The sequence below is a fragment of the Ostrinia nubilalis genome, chromosome 1, assembly GCF_963855985.1.
Source record: "Ostrinia nubilalis chromosome 1, ilOstNubi1.1, whole genome shotgun sequence".
NCBI lineage: Eukaryota > Metazoa > Arthropoda > Insecta > Lepidoptera > Crambidae > Ostrinia > Ostrinia nubilalis.
Genome location: NC_087088.1, coordinates 12,236,263 through 12,256,137, shown reverse-complemented (window position 1 = coordinate 12,256,137; position 19,875 = coordinate 12,236,263). Strand labels below are relative to the sequence as shown.

The following is a 19,875-nucleotide window of genomic DNA, read 5'->3' as shown; positions in this document are numbered from 1 at the left end:
TAGTTTGCGCTTTTTTCGACCAAACGCTCCCAATGTAATAACTTTACGAAAACATTTCGTGTCGTTTTGGGGCCTGTCAAGCAGGTGTTCTATTTAGTTTAAAAGCGTTACATCCTTTATAGAAATGCCTGTTCGTTTTAAAACAAAATATTTTCAACTATTGGTCTTAAAGTAATGCACAATATACATATTAAAAGAAAAAATCTAGAACCAATAATACTCTCAATCGAGTATTGAGTCAGTGTTCAAATAAAAAAACTTCATCAAGATCCTTAGGCAAGTGGTTGCTCTGAAAATCGAATTTCTTCACGGAGCAAAGTAACTCTACACAAAAAATGCGGAGCGCTAGTTTTAAAATTGTCACGTTTTGACACTTGGTTAGGGGGCTGGTCACAGTGAAATTTATAAGTTTGTTATTTTCTCTGCCATTCCCACATTTAACAACATGATTGATGATGTCAAGAAAACCATAAAAAAATGATTTAATATGCTAAAATTATCTAAAAGTACATTTTTCAAATTGGACGCCATTTAAAAAGTATTTTTTTTTATCCAAGATCTAAATTTCCTTCGTATTTTGGTGAAACAAATAAAAACCAAATTAAATTGATAATTTTTATTTAGTTTTTTTTTCGCAAGATACTATGTCAGAATCAAAATGAATGATTTTTTTTTGTTATTTTTAATATAATTTAGACGATGCATTTAAAACTATCGAATATCGATAGTAATTTCGGCATCCTTAGAGCTGTCATAGTAAGGAACTGGCCTTGACACAAAGCTATTTGGCCGATGTCAACAATGCATTGCAATGCCAGAATGCCATGAATTATGGGTCAGAGCCCCGATTACGGTAATTTTTAACGTCAACAATCCAGACACGCTTCTCGATTCTGCGATACGATTGGTCGTTCAACAGCGTACGTCAGCTGTTTTGACCAATCGTATCGCAGAATCAGAAACGCGTCTGGATTGTAGACGTTATAAAAGTTACCGTAATCGGGGCTCAGACGTGAGTACATGACCCAGGCTAGAAAATACTGATTTTACCTCAGATTTTACGGAGAAACTTACAATTTTAAAATGGCATTGACAATCAAAGAAACTTTTTCCTCTTCTATTCTCCTTACACTATTTGAACGACCGATCCCAATTCACAGCAATCCACATCGCTGTAAGTTTTTTAACCTGTAATAAAAAAAACTTATGTCATGTCATTGTTGATGATTGATTTTCTTTCTTCAGTCAGAATTTGTCGATGTATTACTTTTCTCTATGATTTGTCGTGTCATTATTCGTTTTGGGAAAATCTTTTGATTCACGATAGATCTGTCTCATCTGTGCGATAGATCTCTATTACATTTAATAAAAACATTCACCAATAAAGGTATGCAATTTTCATTTTATCTAAAGTTCAAAGCCACAAAGTACTAACAAGAATTTTTTAGGTTAAAACGCCATGTTTATTAATATATTTTTTACTGAATTCAGTGTTCCAGAATGTCGGCTACTGCATTATTTGGAAATTCATCTGCCTTGGGCGGAAGCTCTGGTGGAAACAAGCATTTAGTGGAATTCCGTGCCGGTAGAATGACACTAAAGGGTCGTATGGTGCACCCAGATAAAAGGAAGGGATTACTTTACGTATATCAGGGCGAAGATTCTTTGATGCACTTTTGTTGGAAAGATAGAACTACAGGGGAGGTCGAAGACGATCTCCTTATATTCCCTGATGACTGTGAGTTCGTCCGTGTTAACGAGTGCACTACTGGAAGGGTTTATGTTCTCAAGTTCAAGTCTTTTTCTAAAAAGTACTTCTTCTGGCTACAGGTAACTATTATAATGTTAAAATAAGCGCTTGATTTTATATGAGGACGGTATTGTGTTATGTAATAAATAGAAATAGTAACAGGTTGATGACTCAATTGAGAATGTTACTAGGTATGCAAAATCACTTGAAACCTTTGTTACAGGTTAGCTTTTACACATACAAATACATTTATTTTTATTTCATTGAAAAATACCCAGTAGTTATGATTTTATAGGCATTCAAAGTTCGCTTAAATATCGAGTGCCGCCGACGGTCACGTGACCCCGCGTGACGTACATTCACAGTGTCCGCTCACTAGAAAACGTATATAAACATACTTAAATACATTTTTTTTTGTAAATACATACATATTATACATATTACCCAGACCCATCACTGAAATTAAAATTGAACCAAACCCAAACTTTATGCGATTGTGTCGTTTTATTGCGAATTACCTTCCAGCTCCATCATCAGACCCTGATTACTATATAGAATTGAAGTACTCGTCCGTCAATACAAAACGAACGAGCCCAAACTCGATGGAGTTAAGTCGTTTTATTATGGAGTTCCTATGGCCACCTTCCAGCTCCATCATCAGATCAGCTCCATGTCGTCATAATATTGCATGGTCATCTAAATTACATGTGTATGCGAAATTGCAGCTTAATCGGTGGTCCGGAAGTGGGTCTTAATTCAGCTTGCAAGATTCCACCCATACAAATTTGAGCCAGTCACTGTAATATGACGTCACGCGCATAAAATGGAGGGCCGGCCGCCGCCCGCACCTTTAAAATTCAATATCTTGGAAACTAATTGACGTATCGAAATAATTCTTTCACATGTATTTTTTATTTATAACAGAGAATACAGAAAGCTAAAAAACAAAATTAGTGAACATTCTTCATTGTTAATGTATTTATTGCCCATAGATTACCAGAAGAAGAAAAACGGACTAAGGAACAAATTTTTATAATAATTTTATCTTATTTTTCTAGGAGCCTAAAACAGACAAAGATGATGACTACTGCCGTCGCATTAATGAGGCTCTGAACAACCCACCCACATCTGGAGGTCGCGGCGGTGGGAGCGGAGGTGCTCAGGATGGTGAACTACAGAATCTTCTGAACAACATGTCCCAGCAGCAGCTGATGCAGTTGTTTGGGGGTGTCGGGCAGATTGGTGGGCTGTCTTCTCTTTTGGGCACTATGGGGTAAGGTTTTGATGACTCAATTTGTTTTACTTGTATATTATGATGTTTTAGAATCTATGAATGACATGTCTTGCCTTGACATGTCTCAGAACCTTGGAAGCTAAATTCCTATTCAAGTGTTTTATGTTCTTATAGAAAACCTTATTGAGATTCTATGTTACAGTTCTCATTTTACACTAAGCAATTAATTAGACATACTAATCTCTCAGATGTTGTTTCATTCCCTTAATCTCCCTTAGCTGCATAAATTCAAGTTTTCTATTTGGCAACTTCCATTGTGTTACTTCATCATCTCACATTCACATTCCCACAAACTCAAATTATGTAGCTAATTACTACTATACAATATGCGCTGTGAGATAATGTTCTTGCATTCCCACTAAGTCACTTCTGTCATCATTGCTGTCACGAGCGATGTGTTCTGTTTTTGGGCATATTGCTGCGACACCGGCCCCGCCCCCTTGTCACGTATCCCTTTATTTTCTGTGATCTAACCTACTAACATTAATCAAAACTTAAATCAAATCAAATCATTTATTTTGCGAAAATTGGTTTACATCAGTAGGTGTTACAATTTTTCAAGTAGGTATCTCCATCTTCCACCTTTAGGCATGCAAAATTATTACTGTAATTGTCATTTACATTCATTAACAAAATATAATTCACATTTATAAAAACTAATGTCAGACAACTCAGGGTCATTAATGTCAATTCAAAAATAATAAATTAAAAATACTAAAATTACATAGAAGTACTAATACAAAAGAAGAAAAAGAAAGAAGAAAAAAATTACATAATGTCAACTACAACTTACAGCAACAACAGCAGCAACAGCGGCAGCACCAGCACGCGGCCGTCTGCTGGCAGCGGCAACAGCTCCCGAGGAGGTAGCGCGCCTCGCACCACCGCCGCCGCGCCGGCCGCCGAGCCCGCCGCCGCTCGCACGCCGGCGCGACCGCGCGACACACCCGCGCCTACTGCCACCCCGCCGAATACCGCCACCGCGACCCAGCCGCGAAGTGAGTTGACTTGGTTACATTTATGTATAGTCTGCTTTGCGGTAGAATTTTGTCCAATGACCCCAAGCTATCCATCTTTATCGCTCGCGCGTAATTATGTTGCTGTCCCGCTCGCACACTCACTGCGGGCGCCCGTCGCACAGTCGCGACAGCAATATAATAGACATGTTGACACCACCAATCAATTGACGTACTTTTTAAAACTGTCAAAACGAAACTCTCCCATAGATTTTGTATGGCACTACAAGCAAGTGACGTCACTATTGTCAACTCAAACTACTTTTTTCAATTACAATGCGAGCAAAAATCGTAATTTACAGGTAATTTAAAATTAATTAAATTTTGAAGACCAGAATGAAGGGTCTTTTTAAAAAAGTTGTGGTTTCGAATTATTGGGGTATGGTGTCAAACTGTCTATTACGCGCGACCGATAAGGATGGGTAGCTTGGGATCATTGGACAAAATTATACGTGCTCACAGACCGGGCTTTAGTTAGATGCACGTCTAAGGGCCCTCGCCCACGGCGACTTTTTTGATGCCAACGCGCTACTAACGCGCTACAGTATCGCCACTGTATCGATGCGGCCGCGCGACCGTTTCGGACGAAATCATCGGGGCTGTTACTGAATTGCGTTTACATCGCGACAGAAGCGCGACAGTAATGGGTTTGCATCGGGAGAAGCGCGTTTATGTGGGCGAGGGCACACAGATAGCGACCGCATTGCGACTGTATCGATGCTAACGCGCGACTGAATCGCTACTGCATCGCTACAAAAAGTCGCCGTGGGCGAGGGGCCTAAGTCTGGGTTGCACCATCTTACTTTATCTTTGACAAATGTCAAAAATCTGTCAAACTCCAAACAAAAAACATCAGTTATAGTTCCAAAATACTGGACTGTCCTGTCGATGACATTGACAGTGGGGCGCCACCGTCAATATCGGATCGCTGGTTCAGATTTTTGCCATGTTGGAAACCATATAGTTGAACGATGGTAGCGCCCCCCTGTCATTGAGTTTGGTGGGACAGTTCAGCGTGGGTCATCTATAACATTATAGTTTTGGTCAAAGTTAGGTGGTGCAACTCAGCCATAAAATTATATCCGCTAAAGTTTTGTTTCTCTAGCTAGAATAATTATTTATGGAATTGCTACCATTTCCATACCTTTTTATTTACGAGCCTCGGATATTTCGGCACTGTAACAAGTATAATCACGAAGTAACGTATGGGAGGCTCGTAACTAAAAATCTGCATGGTAACAATCCCGTACTTAAACAATTCTAATAGTGAACATGAAAGTAAAAATGCTCTAAAATGTCCCATGTATGAGACAGCCACAAAGTGAGTCAACTTTTGTTTGCATAGATGAAGTAGATGCACGTCATAGATTAGGAAGCTATATCTGCAAAATATTTGGTTCTCTATTCTTAACTTTTTTATCTCACTGAAAGATATTTTACATAATAGTTTGATATTGCAGAAAAAAAACAGCTCACCAAAACTTAAGTCTTTTAATAAGAAAACGTCATACATTAAACTTTCAAGTACTTTAAATGTCCTGTTTTTTGATTATATTATTAGAAACAGAACTTAAGTAATTGCATACTATAATAACTTAATCAATAACACATTATATTACAGCAGATAAAAACTCTAGGATAACCTTATATCATGTGACTTTAGGTTATCAGAGTGATAATGATTATAAAATAAAACAGCATGCTATTTACTATTAACATGTTGCTATACCTACAGTAGTTGGTAAAGCGATGTAATTGATGTGTTTATTAGATAAAACGTTTTGACCACTCGCTTTTGCATCAATGTTTTATTAGACTAAACGTTTTGCTTTATTGCTATGTGTATTTAAGCAATTTAAACTAGTGATGGGTCCGATTCCTCACCGTGGATTGTCTCTTAAGATTTAGTTTATTGAACAAAAATATGATAAAGCCAGCCAAATTACGAACTAATACGAAAGTATATTTCCATACTATGGTCTGGGCGTTGAAATCGTGAGATCTCTCCCGATGAATACACCGGCCCGTGTAAAAAAGACAAGCGCCATCTAAAGCCCGGTCTCCGAGCACGTAGAATTTTGTCCAATGACCTCAAGCTATACCCATCCTTATCGCTCGCGCGTAATTATGTTGCTATCGCGCTCGCACACTCACTGCGGGCGCTCGTCGCACAGTCGCGACAGCAATATAATTTCGCGCGAGAGATATAGATGGGTAGCTTGATGGATGGCTTGGGGTCATTGGACGAAATTCTACGTGCTCGGCGATCAGACTTTATAATGTAAAATATAGATACTGGTCCACTAAGGGCTGATTTTTCAATCGTCGAATATCTTATAACTTATAACGGGAGAATAAAATTGGGATTTTGACTTATTTCCCATACTGAAACTGTCAATATGCCAAACATATTCTTCAGTTATAAGATATCCGGCAATTGAAAAATCAGCCCTAAATGAAATAAAGGATCATGAATGATCGGAATCGGGCCCATCACGCACACAGCTAAAGGCGGCGTTGATAAGAGTAGGCGCACACCGTTGATTTTTAATTGGTCGATAGTTATGCCCGATTTCAAATTGTATGAAGAATCGGCCAAATCGAATCGGCGTAGTGTGCGCACTCCCATACATGATCAACTGCCCGACTAAACTATCGGCCGACGAACAATCAACGGTGTGCGCCTACTCTAACAGTCGATAAAATGGTGTGCGATTTCAGGTGGTCAAATTGTCTTATCGGACTTGCAACGCTACTTTTCGGGGCTAGGCAACGCGCCGCCGGAGAGCGCGGGCGCGGCGGGGGCCGGGGCGGGGGCGGGCGCGCGTGTTGATCTCGCGGCGGCGCTGGCGTCGCCCGAGGTGGTGGGCGTGGCCAGCGCGCCCGCGCACGCCGCGCGCCTCGCGCCGCACCTGCCGGCCGCGCCGCCCGACACCGCCCAGGACGATGTAAGGACCACACTGCTCTCACCGCAGTTCGCTCAGGTGAACCCTCACGTATTGCGCACCTGCTTCTGGCCGCGGACCGACCGCGCTTCTTCGGCTTTCAGGTTGCGGGTGTGCAGTAGCGATGAACGCACGATTTTACGCTTTGCGCATGTTTTGTGTTCTTGTTTACGATAGGCGTTCCGTTCTCACACTTAACGAATATACACCAGCGAACCATTATTGATTATTCTTTTAAAAATTGGTATCGTCGATGTAAAAAAATCTGTGAAATATAATAATCTTTATTTATGGATGTTATGTTAGTATCAAATGATACTTATCGCAGAAATTAAGAGTGGTGTTACTATGTTGTGTCTTGTTTAAATATTACATCCGACCTATTTGCACTTGTTACGGCTTACACAAAAAAATCTTGTCATCTACTTGCGTCACATTCTGGTATGATATAAAAAAAAAATGTTTATTCAATAGCATAAAATATGCATTACCGAATGATAGACAGAGACTGGCTGCAGCAAAGCTCACTCCTCCTTTGGACTAAAAAAAGGGAGACAAAGACTTAAATGGGTCGAAAAACACAAATCATGGCCCATAATAAGATGCCGTCCCTTAGAAACCTGCCTTATTTATAACGCAATAATCTGTGGAATAATCACACATTTGAATTTTGATATGATAGAGATTGACGGCGAATACACACAGTCACCAGCCTACTTTAGTAGGGTGTTGCTGCATAAAATATGTCCACTTCTTACATTGCTGAAATCGCAGTTTTGGTCAAGTAGTGCAGACCTTTTCGGTGATACCTACTTGGAAATAGCAAGAAAGCAATGATTAGGTAGTGTGAGAAAGGAATTAAAGTTGTAGTTGTTTTTGTTTTGCGTTTATGTTTGCTTAAAATATCTTATATGAAGATAATAACAATCATTTCATCTAATATTAGTGCTTATTAAGGTGAGAAATATGTTGGTTACCTTCCAAATGACTAATACATTTTTTGTACATTACTAATAAACTAACAAGAGTGCACCCGTATATTTTTTTATGATATTATTTTCTCGATATAAGTTTATTAAGTTTTGTGTCTAATTTCCAGGCTGCCAACCAGTTTTCGTCAGCTTTGACGTCTGGACAAATGGGTCCAGTGATGTCTCAATTTGGGTTACCACCTGAGGTCGCTTCAGCTGCAAATACGGGCGATATGCAAGCGTTTTTCAAAGCCCTGGAAAATTCTTCAAACGCCTCTGATAGCACTAAGTCTAAAGAGAGCGCCGATAAAAAGGAAGAAAAACCAAAGGACGAGAGTAACGATAAAAAAGATGGTGACGCTGGAATGTCACTAGATTGATTAGTGTTGTTATTTTTCCGCCCAATTTGTGTTATATCATAATATTTTCGGGCGATGCTTTTATCTTTTATGTCTTCTATGTGGTTTGTGTGTTATTTGCCAATACCTTAAAATTAATCTTATCGTGACATAATGTATCTTCTGCTTTTGTAGCAATTTGGTTGTCAACAAATGTTTTGCTTTTGAGTATTCTTCTTGTGCATCCGACTAACAATTCAAAATTGGAGTATATTCTGGACGATTTCTGGTAATATTGATTAGTACTGAATATGAGAAACAAAATTTTATTATAAACATTATGTAAATCAGCAATGAGATTCAGCTGTTCCAGAATAACTTGCATGTACTGAGGTTAATTAAAAAACAGGTAAACCTACGATTGCAAAATGTTATTGGAACCATTGTCAATTTTTTTTAATAAATAAATATATCCTAACAATGAAATTTGTTTTCATTACACTTCCACTTCGTTATCACGCTTATATTGAGCAGATCTAGTATTTTGAATATTTTGTATTTACAATAATTCAGACTTCAGAGTAAGTTCAGAGTCAGAGGACAGCACATCAGGATGAAAAGTTTGTTGTTGCAAACTAATCCTTATCACAACTACATAACATGCCTTGCCAACTACCTTGATGTGCTGTCCTCTGTACTAGATGATAGAACACACTTTATTGTACACCACACAAGACAAGAGAAGAAAAAATAGACAAAAAAGAGAAATAGAGCGTTAAAGCGAAATTTAATCAGGTCAAACGATACTGATAGATCCAGAAGGACTATGTTTGTATCTAAGGGCTTTAGTTTGTTGCGACTTTCACTTGACGGGTGCGATAACCTGATTTTTCATAGAAAATGTTTCACTCACATACCACCAGGTGGCGCCTTATGGTTTCGTATATGCGCCTAGCAAAAGCTATCAAGCGAGGGAAAGTTGTCGGGGCATTGCTGAATTTCAATCTGAGAATTTTGGTTTACGGACAAGATAAGGCCCACAGTGCAAGTGTAAGTCAGTCAGTGCAAGGGGCAATGTATTTTAGTCACTAATATTGAGTAAGGTTTCAAAATTGATGACTAGATGGCGTTACTTGAGCATGCTTTGCTTACAACAGTCGTATCGAATTTGGACTGCCTGCCATTGTGCTGAAAAGAAATGCACAAACAACACGTGTTTTTCATGACTATCAGTGCAAAATATCTATTTTTTTTACCTGCTACTGATACCATGTAATAAGTTCTATAACACGAAAGATAATTATAAGGATAAATAATAATTTGATGTAGACCACAATAAAGGTAACATTTAAGAAGCGCGCTTTATAGGGCATTAGGGTTCAAGTTCCAGCGAGTTTTATTTAAGTAATATGTAGTTGCATTGGCAAGAGTTCATGTTCGTAGTTTGACACTTTTACAGTCGATTATCTGGCTCTTTTCATTCACAAAGTAGAAAATGAGAAAGAATGTTCGAAAGGAATTGTCACACTTTATTACAAAACGTGAAAACTTAAAAAAAAAACAACAAATATAACAAAGTTAGTGAAAAATACAATTTTATTAACTCTTTATGTTACTACTACAACAAATTGAAGATATTCCTTTAAAAAAGTGAAAGTCAGATTTATGAATTGGTAAATCGACAACAATCAGTCACTTGATTTTAAAGACCAATTAGTATTAATTAATTACAGTTCATGGCATTTTTTGCTAGCCAAAGGGACTCCCTGCGTATCATTGTGTAAGTTAGCGTCAATCAATTAGAAGACGTATTGTGTAAAATATAAGGCGCACAATACTTTGTGACATAAAGTTGACGTTGATGACTACTGTATTTGTTAATGTGTTTGTGTAAGCAAAGAGGCGCTCATAGAAGTGTGCGTAGTGTATAACACACTTTCTGTTGACAAGACAAGAGTATCTATTCATTCGCCTGCTATCTGTGATTCGTGTGTTGCGCGTATTTACATGTGCACCTATTTTCGATAAATATCTTGTGTTCAGTGTTTCCCAATATATTCATAAAAAATAACTGATCGAAAGATGTAATTGTAAAGTGTTTTAAATGAATATGTAAACAAATTTTTAAAATTTGTGTAATGGATCGGGTACAGGTTTTGCAAGATGTATGAGTAACCAATGACCGCAGGGCATCCCTGCGCGGCAGAGGCAGGGCGGGGGGCAGGGGAGACCAAGCCGCGCGCTGAACAACGCTCGGCTCATGCTTGCTTCGTCTCGCAAAGGATCAGAGGACAATGACAAGTAAGTACGTATTAAAATACATTCTACGTCTATTATGCAATAAACTTGCTTACATTACATATGTTTTGGTTGTATGTGTCATCACTATTATTGAGTTACGGATGTAGCAAAGTAATGATGACAATGTTTGAATATGTGTTAATGAATAAAGGGTTATTGACAACTTTGGGTGTACAAACGCTTTGATAAGTAGGTAGGTACATAAAGTAATTAGATAAGCTCTAATAGTCAAATGATTTTTATTAAAAGAGATGTTTTAATTTAAAAGATTCTTATTCAACTCAGTAATTAAATACCACAACACTAATAGTTTCAAACGTTTCATTAAGCATAGTAGGTACTATATTGCCCAGGTTAGGTATAGTATACGTAAACAACACAAACTACCTATGTCGTCATAGATTGCATGTGTGTTACGCACATCACGAGATTGAGCATTATTCTCAATCTCAACATAATAGGATAACAGACGATACTGACTCTCGAACATTTATGCGTTCTATTAATACGGCCGCTAAACGAAAAGCTCTGGGATTTTTCATTCAGCACTAGATCCGGCTGTCGCATAGTTGTATCGCAACGACAATGCTAAATAATCACTACGATTAGGCATTCGCGACAGCAAGGAAAGGCACGGGTGCGCGGTGACCTCGAGCGCGGGGCGCGGGGCGCGGGGCGCTGGGGAATCCTTCTGGCGCCAGACCGCAGCGGCGTCTGCCCGCGCCCGCCGCCCGCCCGTGCCCGCGCCGGCCAACTCGAAATAGACGCACGGTGATTTACGCCTCGGGCGTATGAGTAAATATGTTGCTTGCCTGCCTGCCTTGGCACGTCCGCCCGCCCCCGCCGCATGCCGATCTCGGGCCCATCTCACACCACACCTTTAGAGAGAACACACGGTGACATTGCGCGGCACGCGCGCACATCGAGAAACAATAGCTTATCGAAAGGAAATTCGGGTACCTCATTCGATAATGGCTACTTATGATAAAATACCCTTTCACGGCAGAATCGAGCAGTGTACAATTCTTTCGTAGTCATTCGGATAATATCAGCCACCTAATCACATAAATTGAACTAAGCGATGTGACGTAAGAGATAAGAAGAATAATATGTTAAGTCAGGCTATAATAAATTGCTGAAACCAAGTCCTTTTTCTAAACTGATGAGTCATTCATCATGGTTAGGGCAAGATGATGGATCTCTCACCACCCTTTTCTGTTTAAATTAAGTTTATCTTACAAGCCCTTAGTACATAAAACAGGCAATTAATTAAACCACCCGTACTGGCACCATAACTTTAAAAAAATAACAATTGAATTATCAGAGAAAACAATTCCCTTAATGAGAAGTATGAGTCAGTCTTTTAATTAAGGGTAGATATCTAAATACATACAGAAATCCCTAATCACTGATACAATAATTGTTCAAAAGCATCATAGATGATACAATGTTGTGCAATTATTTAACATTCGGTTTTAATACACAGTCTCCATTGAGCGGAGGCTTCGTTATTAGTCCGGTGGCTGGCGACGGGTTGGCGACACCGGCCGGGAACAAAAAGCGATGCTGCGCGACCGGTCCCACAGGTTCCCATCAACCTCCGGGCTCCATATGCTATCCTCTTCCATTCATCTCAGCGACTTGTTTCAATTTCATTTCTGGAAGTTTCTTCGTTGTACTTCATACTAGCTACAAGTAAGGGTCTACGTCAATTAAAATATTCCTCATAAAATTGTTTATGCATAGTTTAATGAGATGCCAATTCAGATAGCTCTCTATTTTGAAGAGAAACTGCTCGCAGATGGCAAACTTAAAAGCTGTTTAATATCACGATAAACGCTGAGAGTATGAAATAGATAAGAATTTTAGAGAATTAGTTAGCTTTGTTAATTTTCTTTAATGCATCTCTCAGCACAATCAGTAATCTTAGATAATATGCAGATTATCGATAATATTTTCATTAACTACCTACATAAATAGAAAAAAAGTTTGAAGACGCTGTTTTTGTATTTTAGCCCGAATATATGTATCTTTTTATACTCTCCGCTAAAGTTCTAAATGTTATCTAGTAGTTCTTAAAGACAGTAAATAAACTAACAAATACCAAAATAAAATGAAAAACAATCTTGCTCTACAGTCTGGCAGGTGCATAATATGCATATGCATGCTATTTCTTTGCTGTCGTTAACAAGTGAACAAGTTAACAGGGCAGCAGGGTGGCGTTTTAGTTACCTGCAATATTTAATACTCGGTTATGTTCAACAGAACCAAGAAATTCAAGAAATACCTACTATAAGGTAGCCCGCTAATTTGTATGGAAGAGTGAAAAACTTACTCGCAAATCAAATGTGTTTCCCATATACATTGTTAAATACTAATAGTGATTGGTTTTGATTAACATAATCGCAGATTTAAATTAAATTACCACGTGTTAAAAACATTTAAATCCATAATAAGTATCAGTCGTGATTGTGCAATAATTTAAAATTTCACTATGCAATTGCAATAAGGTAACTGAAGTAATTTATAAAGTTTAGGTCCGTAATATGAAATGAGACTCGTGTATGAATCTATTCTAAATTCAATAATGCCTGTGATTGGACTAAATTCAAACTCAAGTCTCAACCAATTGAAGCCTAACTTGAACCCAATTCGAGCGTTGTTTGGTTGTTTTGTAAAACACTTTGAAGCATTCAGCGTGGAAGTTAATTTGACTGATTGATATGATAAAAAACACAATAACTACTGTTTATTGTGTACGTAAACAATCATGTTTGCAAAACTTAATAAATGCATTGGTAAACTTGATCGAACTCAGTGCTGCCACGCGGTGGACGAAGCCAGTATTAAATGAATCTGATGAATGCGAAGGTACTAGTAAAACATAATAATATGTATAATTAATTATGTAAGTATAGCAGAGGTGAGCCAGTACAATGCTAAATGACCCTTATTGAATTTTATTTATTAGAGTCGCGGCAGCCCCGTTAGCCGACTTCCGCCGCGACCGCATCGTCAATTTATTGATGCCCTCGTTTATTCATAAATGAACCTTTATGTTATCACAGCCCAGTATGACATTGTAAAAACCCTACATTTTTCCAGAAGAACTCAAATTGAATACACTTTTTGTAAACAGCTCTCCATTTGAACTAAGTTGATGATGGTAATATTTTTTATTACCTACTGTTTTCAGTAATTAAAGATCTTCATGATTGTAGTGATTGTGCCACAATTTAAGATAGGACCACACTGAGTCTTAATATACGTGACATTAAAATAAAATTATTGTATTACGTACATTAATTTATACATTTTTAATTGAAAATTAGTAGCTAATGGGATCACGCTTATCGCGTTGTGATGGTACCTAGTCATCAAACAAGCATTAATTGTCTGGTAGAGCCAGTTAATGTCTATTCTGTTGTAATAGAGTGACATCATCTACGTAAGAGTCCTCTACCGCGAAAAATATTAAACCAAACTAACAAACTTAATAGATGATCGAGATTTTAAAGTACTCACAGATTTAAGTGTTGTATATGTCACCGTAATATTGTGAATTCCGTCAGATTATAATCTAACGTAGTTAAATTACAATCTAACCTAACCTAACCCACTGTTAGTTTACAATCTCACGCGTTATATTGTAAACTGACGGAGTTCACAATTTCACGTTGACATATAGATCAAGGAGCGGCTTTAAGGAGGTGCTTGTGGCTCTCCCACCATTAATTATGATTAAGTAAGTTAATTTAGTAAGTTGAGAGAAGAGACGAATTGCACCCAGAAAACAGCTGCCGCATGTTATCGCGAAAAAGGTAAAAGAAAACAGTTTATCAATCAAAATCGAGATAAAATTAAAGGCGAAACAAAATGAATTAGTTCAATTATTCCCAAAATGGTTTTAGTTAGTATATTAACGGTCACCATTTTAAATTTTTAAAATAAATTGGTACTACGTGTAAAGTAATGAAGAATAATTATTATAATCGTCTTATGTGCACCCTTCTGCATTTATAAATAACTCTTTTGTGGTATGAGGGAACGAGGAAACTTCCTGGAAATATTGGAATCGTAAATGTGAAAAAGCTTGACGCGTCGCAGCCGTCGAGCGGCGCGTGCTCGAGGGGATTCTGAGAAGCGTACACGTCCAACAAACAGCTAATAAGCTCTATAAGAGCCCTACTATTACCTGCAGTACGCGCGGCGCTGCTCCCAATCATATCTCTGTGTAAGGTGCCCGTAAAGGTCAAAATTGAAAGCGAGCTCTGCGTGCATAGCTATACTAACTGTACAAGTGGACCTGTTCGCAAAGTCTAGGCGCTCATTATATTGAGAGCCTAAGAAAGAGTTTTTATACATTATTCGTCGTAACCAGCACAAATAATAAATAGGTTTCGTGGAAAATTAAAGGTCCCTACAACGATTCCAACAACTACTGCTTGATAATGAGGAACCAACGATGGTTCAATAAAAATGCGTAGGGTTAAAAGGGGAAAGCAGAATATTGTATTTAATGGGATATAAAGTAATATAAAAAGAAATTAGAAACTTGGCAATATCTGCTTATAAGGTCCTTCTTCGTTATTTACAACTTTGAAAAGTGACAATTTTGCCGATGCTACGGACTTTAATATTTGAAGTAAAAGTAACACGTGTGATGATGCTGATCACCGTGCATTATTCATCCATCAATGGACAAAATCACAGGTAACAAACCAAAAAAGTAAACAAAAAAACACACCAACTAAGTACCTATGCTACTAAAGCTTGAACAACAAAAGGGTGACCATTGGGATTCCTGGTTTGAATGCCAAAAACTATGAACCGAAGACTCTAATAGCGATGTGCGATTTTAAATTTATACATAATTTAATAATAATAAATTCAGGAAAAAGGAACTTTGATCTTGAAAATGTGATATTGCATTATCTCGAGAAACCACCAAAATATCTTTGCCCTGTTAAAGGATTAGAGTCTCTCTAAGTTCTCCTATAAATGAAAATTTCATAAGATAAAGTAAAAATTTAAGATTAGGCAGTTGCAATTTGAAAATTGTAATACGTTCAAAATCAAATACTTCGAAAACAAAGAAAAAATCAACCAGATATAAATTGTTCAACCTTAAGCAATAAATGAAGTAAATAAAAACTCAAGAGACTATTCCAATTTTAGTAAGCCTCATAGTGAATAGGGACTCTATTACAGGTAGGTAGGAAGAACTCTGTTAGCAAAAAAGCTTTCGAATTTTAGAGACAATGACTACATAAATAACTATTCACTGTATACTTATTCTATTTCTGTTTACCTCTATTATCTGATTTTAAAAACTTTAACGAAAATGCATTTGCCTTTTATTGATTTAGTTAAATAAAATTACTCAGAATCACAAAAGATATACAAAATATAACTATTTAAAAGATTGACACAGATGGAAACTTATATTATGATACACGCATGACATTAACGACCTTATCGAAAAGCGAATTTTTGTGATATTCCGCTTATCGCAAAATAAAATAATGTACGTTATAAGTGAAATTTAAGCCTGTTAATCTTGCGCATTTTCCGGGATATTATTAAGATTGTAATTTTTCTTTTATCTGCTCAATGTTCTACTATGCTAGTGTATATTTAAAAGAAACAAGGAATGATAATTTTTGCAAGCTTTTATAGTATCTAAGGAACGAATGAATGGCACATCTAAGCGTGGTCTAATTTTGATATAGATAATAGAGAAAAGTAGGAATTGACAAAGTCAACCAATTGTTGTGCTACTTACATACCTAAAAACAGAGTACTACTTAAAGAGTACTAAAGTTGTACAATCTGCTGCAGAATTAAATAAGTGATAGATATCGTTTATCGCACGGATATTCTCAAAAAGATAGGACGTGATATCGAAGTAAATAGTGCTTTTATTCTCCGAAAAGTTGTTATCGCTATATTTTATATTCATAAATACCCAATCTTTAACCATTCATATTTTAGCTACATACATAACACGATGTACCGATTTCTATTTATTCAAAAGGCATTTACGAATAATACTTACGTAGCTTTTAGTGATACGAGTAGATAATTTTGTTCTACAAATAAATCTAAAAGGAATTTAAATTGTCTCATATTTTTAAACTTTTTGAAAATAGCATTGGCCAGATTTCATCATACTTTCCTTTACAACAAATCAAGACGTATTCAATTGTTTTCAAGGCAAAAGAAGAGTTTTTCAACTACTTGGCTTGGCACATCCCTTTGCCATTGGTTCAGTCTTGAGTGGGATTCGAACATTAGTTGAAGAGAGGAATTCATCAGAATCAGCATAAAACATCATAGTCAATGGGGCAGGCAATAAAGTATGCCTTATTAACGGAAAGGGATTCTGGTTTAAGAAATCTTATCCATAGGTAATCAATCCATGAGTGTTCCTTTTTTCGCAAACCTGGCACGGAACCCTTTATTACGGGTTCCGAAATGCACTGGCCCGATTTTATATTCAGTGATAAATGTAATATTATAATAACACACAAAGAAAAGTTGTTTCGAGTGTTATTTTTATTTTTCGCGAAATAGAAACATGACGTGTAGGAGTAGGGAATGCACATTGGAAAAAGTCCAAAATAAGATCCTACAGCATTAGGTATATCGTCATTGAAAGTACTATTAATTACACTGGTCAACAGTGGTTTTGGTGCCAAGGAACTGTATATATTTTTTGATTGAGGACCTTTTGCTGGTTGCTTTAGTAGCAAATTTGTTGATTTCCTACGTGTGGTTTTCAAGATTTTGACGTGTATAGAAAAATACAAAATTTGACCAAAATCAGCGTTTATAATATTTTTAAATGCTTAAAAACTTTATTTTCCACGACTTTTGTGAATGAGGTGTAATGGAACTATCACGTTACATCCTCCAGCAGTAATCAGCCATCATATACCGATCCCATCTGCCTTGGTACCTCTCTTCCAATGGTTTTTAGGTCTTGATAGCATCGCTCTCCCTATTCTTAGCTATAGCATGCTATAGTGACCCAAGCTTCTCTGGGAATTGGTCAAGATGACTGTGGAGGTAGTGCTCTTTGGTGAAAATTATGACATCCTGAGTTTTTAAGGCATGTCTCACAATTTCAGAGTAGTTACTGGGCTAGTGATTTCCGAAAAAAAAAATTGTAATTTTAATTAACAAAATCTATGCAAATCGTTCCAAATAGTCCATGGAACTTAAGAAATCAGTATCTTGATTTTTATAGACCATTAAAAATTACTTTATAAATTAATTTAAAAAAAAAAATATGCTTAAACTAGGATTTTTTTTGTTCTTTCCTCACTTTCTCCACTCTGAACTTCATGTTACGGCTTCTTTGACCATTGTAACATGGCCTTAAGTGTTCACAGCAGATTATACAAACAATTTTGGGTATCCACGACTTGAATACAACCACAATTTCCGACTTAAAGTAAGAAAAATAAGCACTTTTAATAAAATATTGCCTGAATTTTTGAACTTTTTAATTGTGTACACACCACAAATGTAACAAAAATACATTTTGATTATTGAGACAACTTCTTGGCAATGTAGACATGATATTAAAATAAATGCATTTATAAAAATGTACCGATAACAATACAAACTGTGCAACCAAAGTACCGATTAAAGCTAAATTTTAAAACTGAGGATAGATCCAAAACTACACGTAGGAAAAAAAAAAGAAAAATATTTTTATTATTACTAATACACACCTAATAATAAACTATCAACAGAATCTCGGCACCATTTTCATTTTGATTTTTTGTTGACCAGTGTTATATTAGTATTATAAGACAATAACAACAGCTTGTTGTATTTAACAGAGGTAACGATTGTAAATTATCAAGCAAATAGAAAAACATTACGAAAGTTAAAAAATATTTTTAATAATAAAATTGTCACCTTTCGTTGTATTTCTGAATGCGAATCACAATGAACATCATTGAGGAAAGACAGTAACAATGAATAGTTATTTATTTGGTCAAGTGGTACGGCTTTGTCTGACTCACGAGTATTATTGTCACATTCATACATATGGCGTATTTTAGTCGTTGATACGCGAACGGATGAATTCGCAGAGAATGACGCCATTCTCTTGATACAAGTATTGTTGTATGCACGATATGGAAATTAACTAAGATGGATTAAATATCTTATACTGATATTGTTTACTTTAGTTGTTAATTAAGTGAATAGATAATATTAGACTTATTCGGATATAAACTGTGACTTTTATACAATATATTTTTTGTCTTGACCAGAAAAGTATTAATATTATACATACATAGTATATTTTTAACCTAAGTATATTTTGCAATTAGACTTTAGTCTACTTAAAATATACCTACGTTAAAATATTGTCAATACTAGGTAGATCTTGGTTATGTAACGCAGGTGTTGCCACTGCGCAACTTATTGGCCGTGGTTTCACAAATATTTTGGTGGCATCGGTCCAATCGGTGTATAGAAGTTAAATAAGTAGATGTGACGTGGCGACTCTATAGAAAGCCTTACACGGAGATAGAATTGGTGGTTATACGGGTGCGGCCCGTCTCGGCACCGAGGCGGCATAGCGGTCGGGCCAGCCAGCCGATGACCCGGTTCCAAGGGAAGTCCAAGCAAGGTGGGGAGGCTATAGTTTGGTCGTTGCACAGGCGCGCGGGCGTTTCTCGCTAGCGCACAGTGTTTTAGAAACCCTCAAAATCGGACATGATTAAGTTAATGCCATGAGTCGATAGCGTCTTATGTTTCAATCACAAGAGTGAAACTCATGTGTGCTCATTTTACTTGGTTTTTGAGAAAAAAATTGTGAAAGTTGGCCGTTTTTAAAATTCCCAAAAATGAAAAAAAATATTTTTTAATAATTAAGAGGGTTTGTAAACTTGTGATATAGCTAATTCGATTGATCATTAAAAGACGCATGTATTGTACTTTATTTCATTTCTACAAGTCAAGTAGTTCCAGAGATTTTAATTATTTTTCATTATTTAGACTTTATTTTTTTTCTTCCATCCTAAATGGAATCCGCAATTTTATTTCATACTGAACAATACTTTGGTATAGCCTCTATATAGAAATGTTTTTATCTTTCGTGGATCGTGTCTTGTACCAGAGATATCTGAATTTCTTTTTTTTTATTTTCGCCTATACAATTTTTTATAGCAATGTTTCATCGACGCATTGGAATATGATAAGGCGTTTTAAAGAATAATTACAAGGGGACTTCGTCG

The 19,875-nt window shown here is 36.7% G+C and overlaps 2 protein-coding genes across 4 annotated transcripts in view; both read left to right on the top strand.

Moving 5' to 3' along the window:
- The first annotated feature begins 1,244 nt into the window (after positions 1-1,244).
- LOC135072477 (proteasomal ubiquitin receptor ADRM1) lies at positions 1,245-8,800 on the top strand. The gene is made up of 6 exons (XM_063966401.1): positions 1,245-1,387; positions 1,492-1,830; positions 2,809-3,023; positions 3,840-4,042; positions 6,782-7,044; positions 8,105-8,800. Exons 2-6 carry the CDS (start codon positions 1,501-1,503, stop codon positions 8,354-8,356), a joined length of 1,263 nt encoding a protein of 420 aa, XP_063822471.1. The 5' UTR covers positions 1,245-1,387; positions 1,492-1,500; the 3' UTR covers positions 8,357-8,800.
- A 1,212-nt stretch (positions 8,801-10,012) lies between these two features.
- Positions 10,013-19,875, top strand: part of LOC135072453 (uncharacterized) — a 29,004-nt gene continuing 19,141 nt past the window's right edge. For 2 of the 3 annotated variants that reach the window (XM_063966388.1, XM_063966363.1), the window contains exon 1: positions 10,013-10,615. In XM_063966388.1, the coding sequence (XP_063822458.1) occupies positions 10,609-10,615 (7 nt within the window). In that variant the 5' untranslated portion in view covers positions 10,013-10,608. Of the gene's footprint in view, positions 10,620-19,875 lie in introns of all 3 variants that reach the window. The other variant, XM_063966379.1, reaches the window with a different exon arrangement.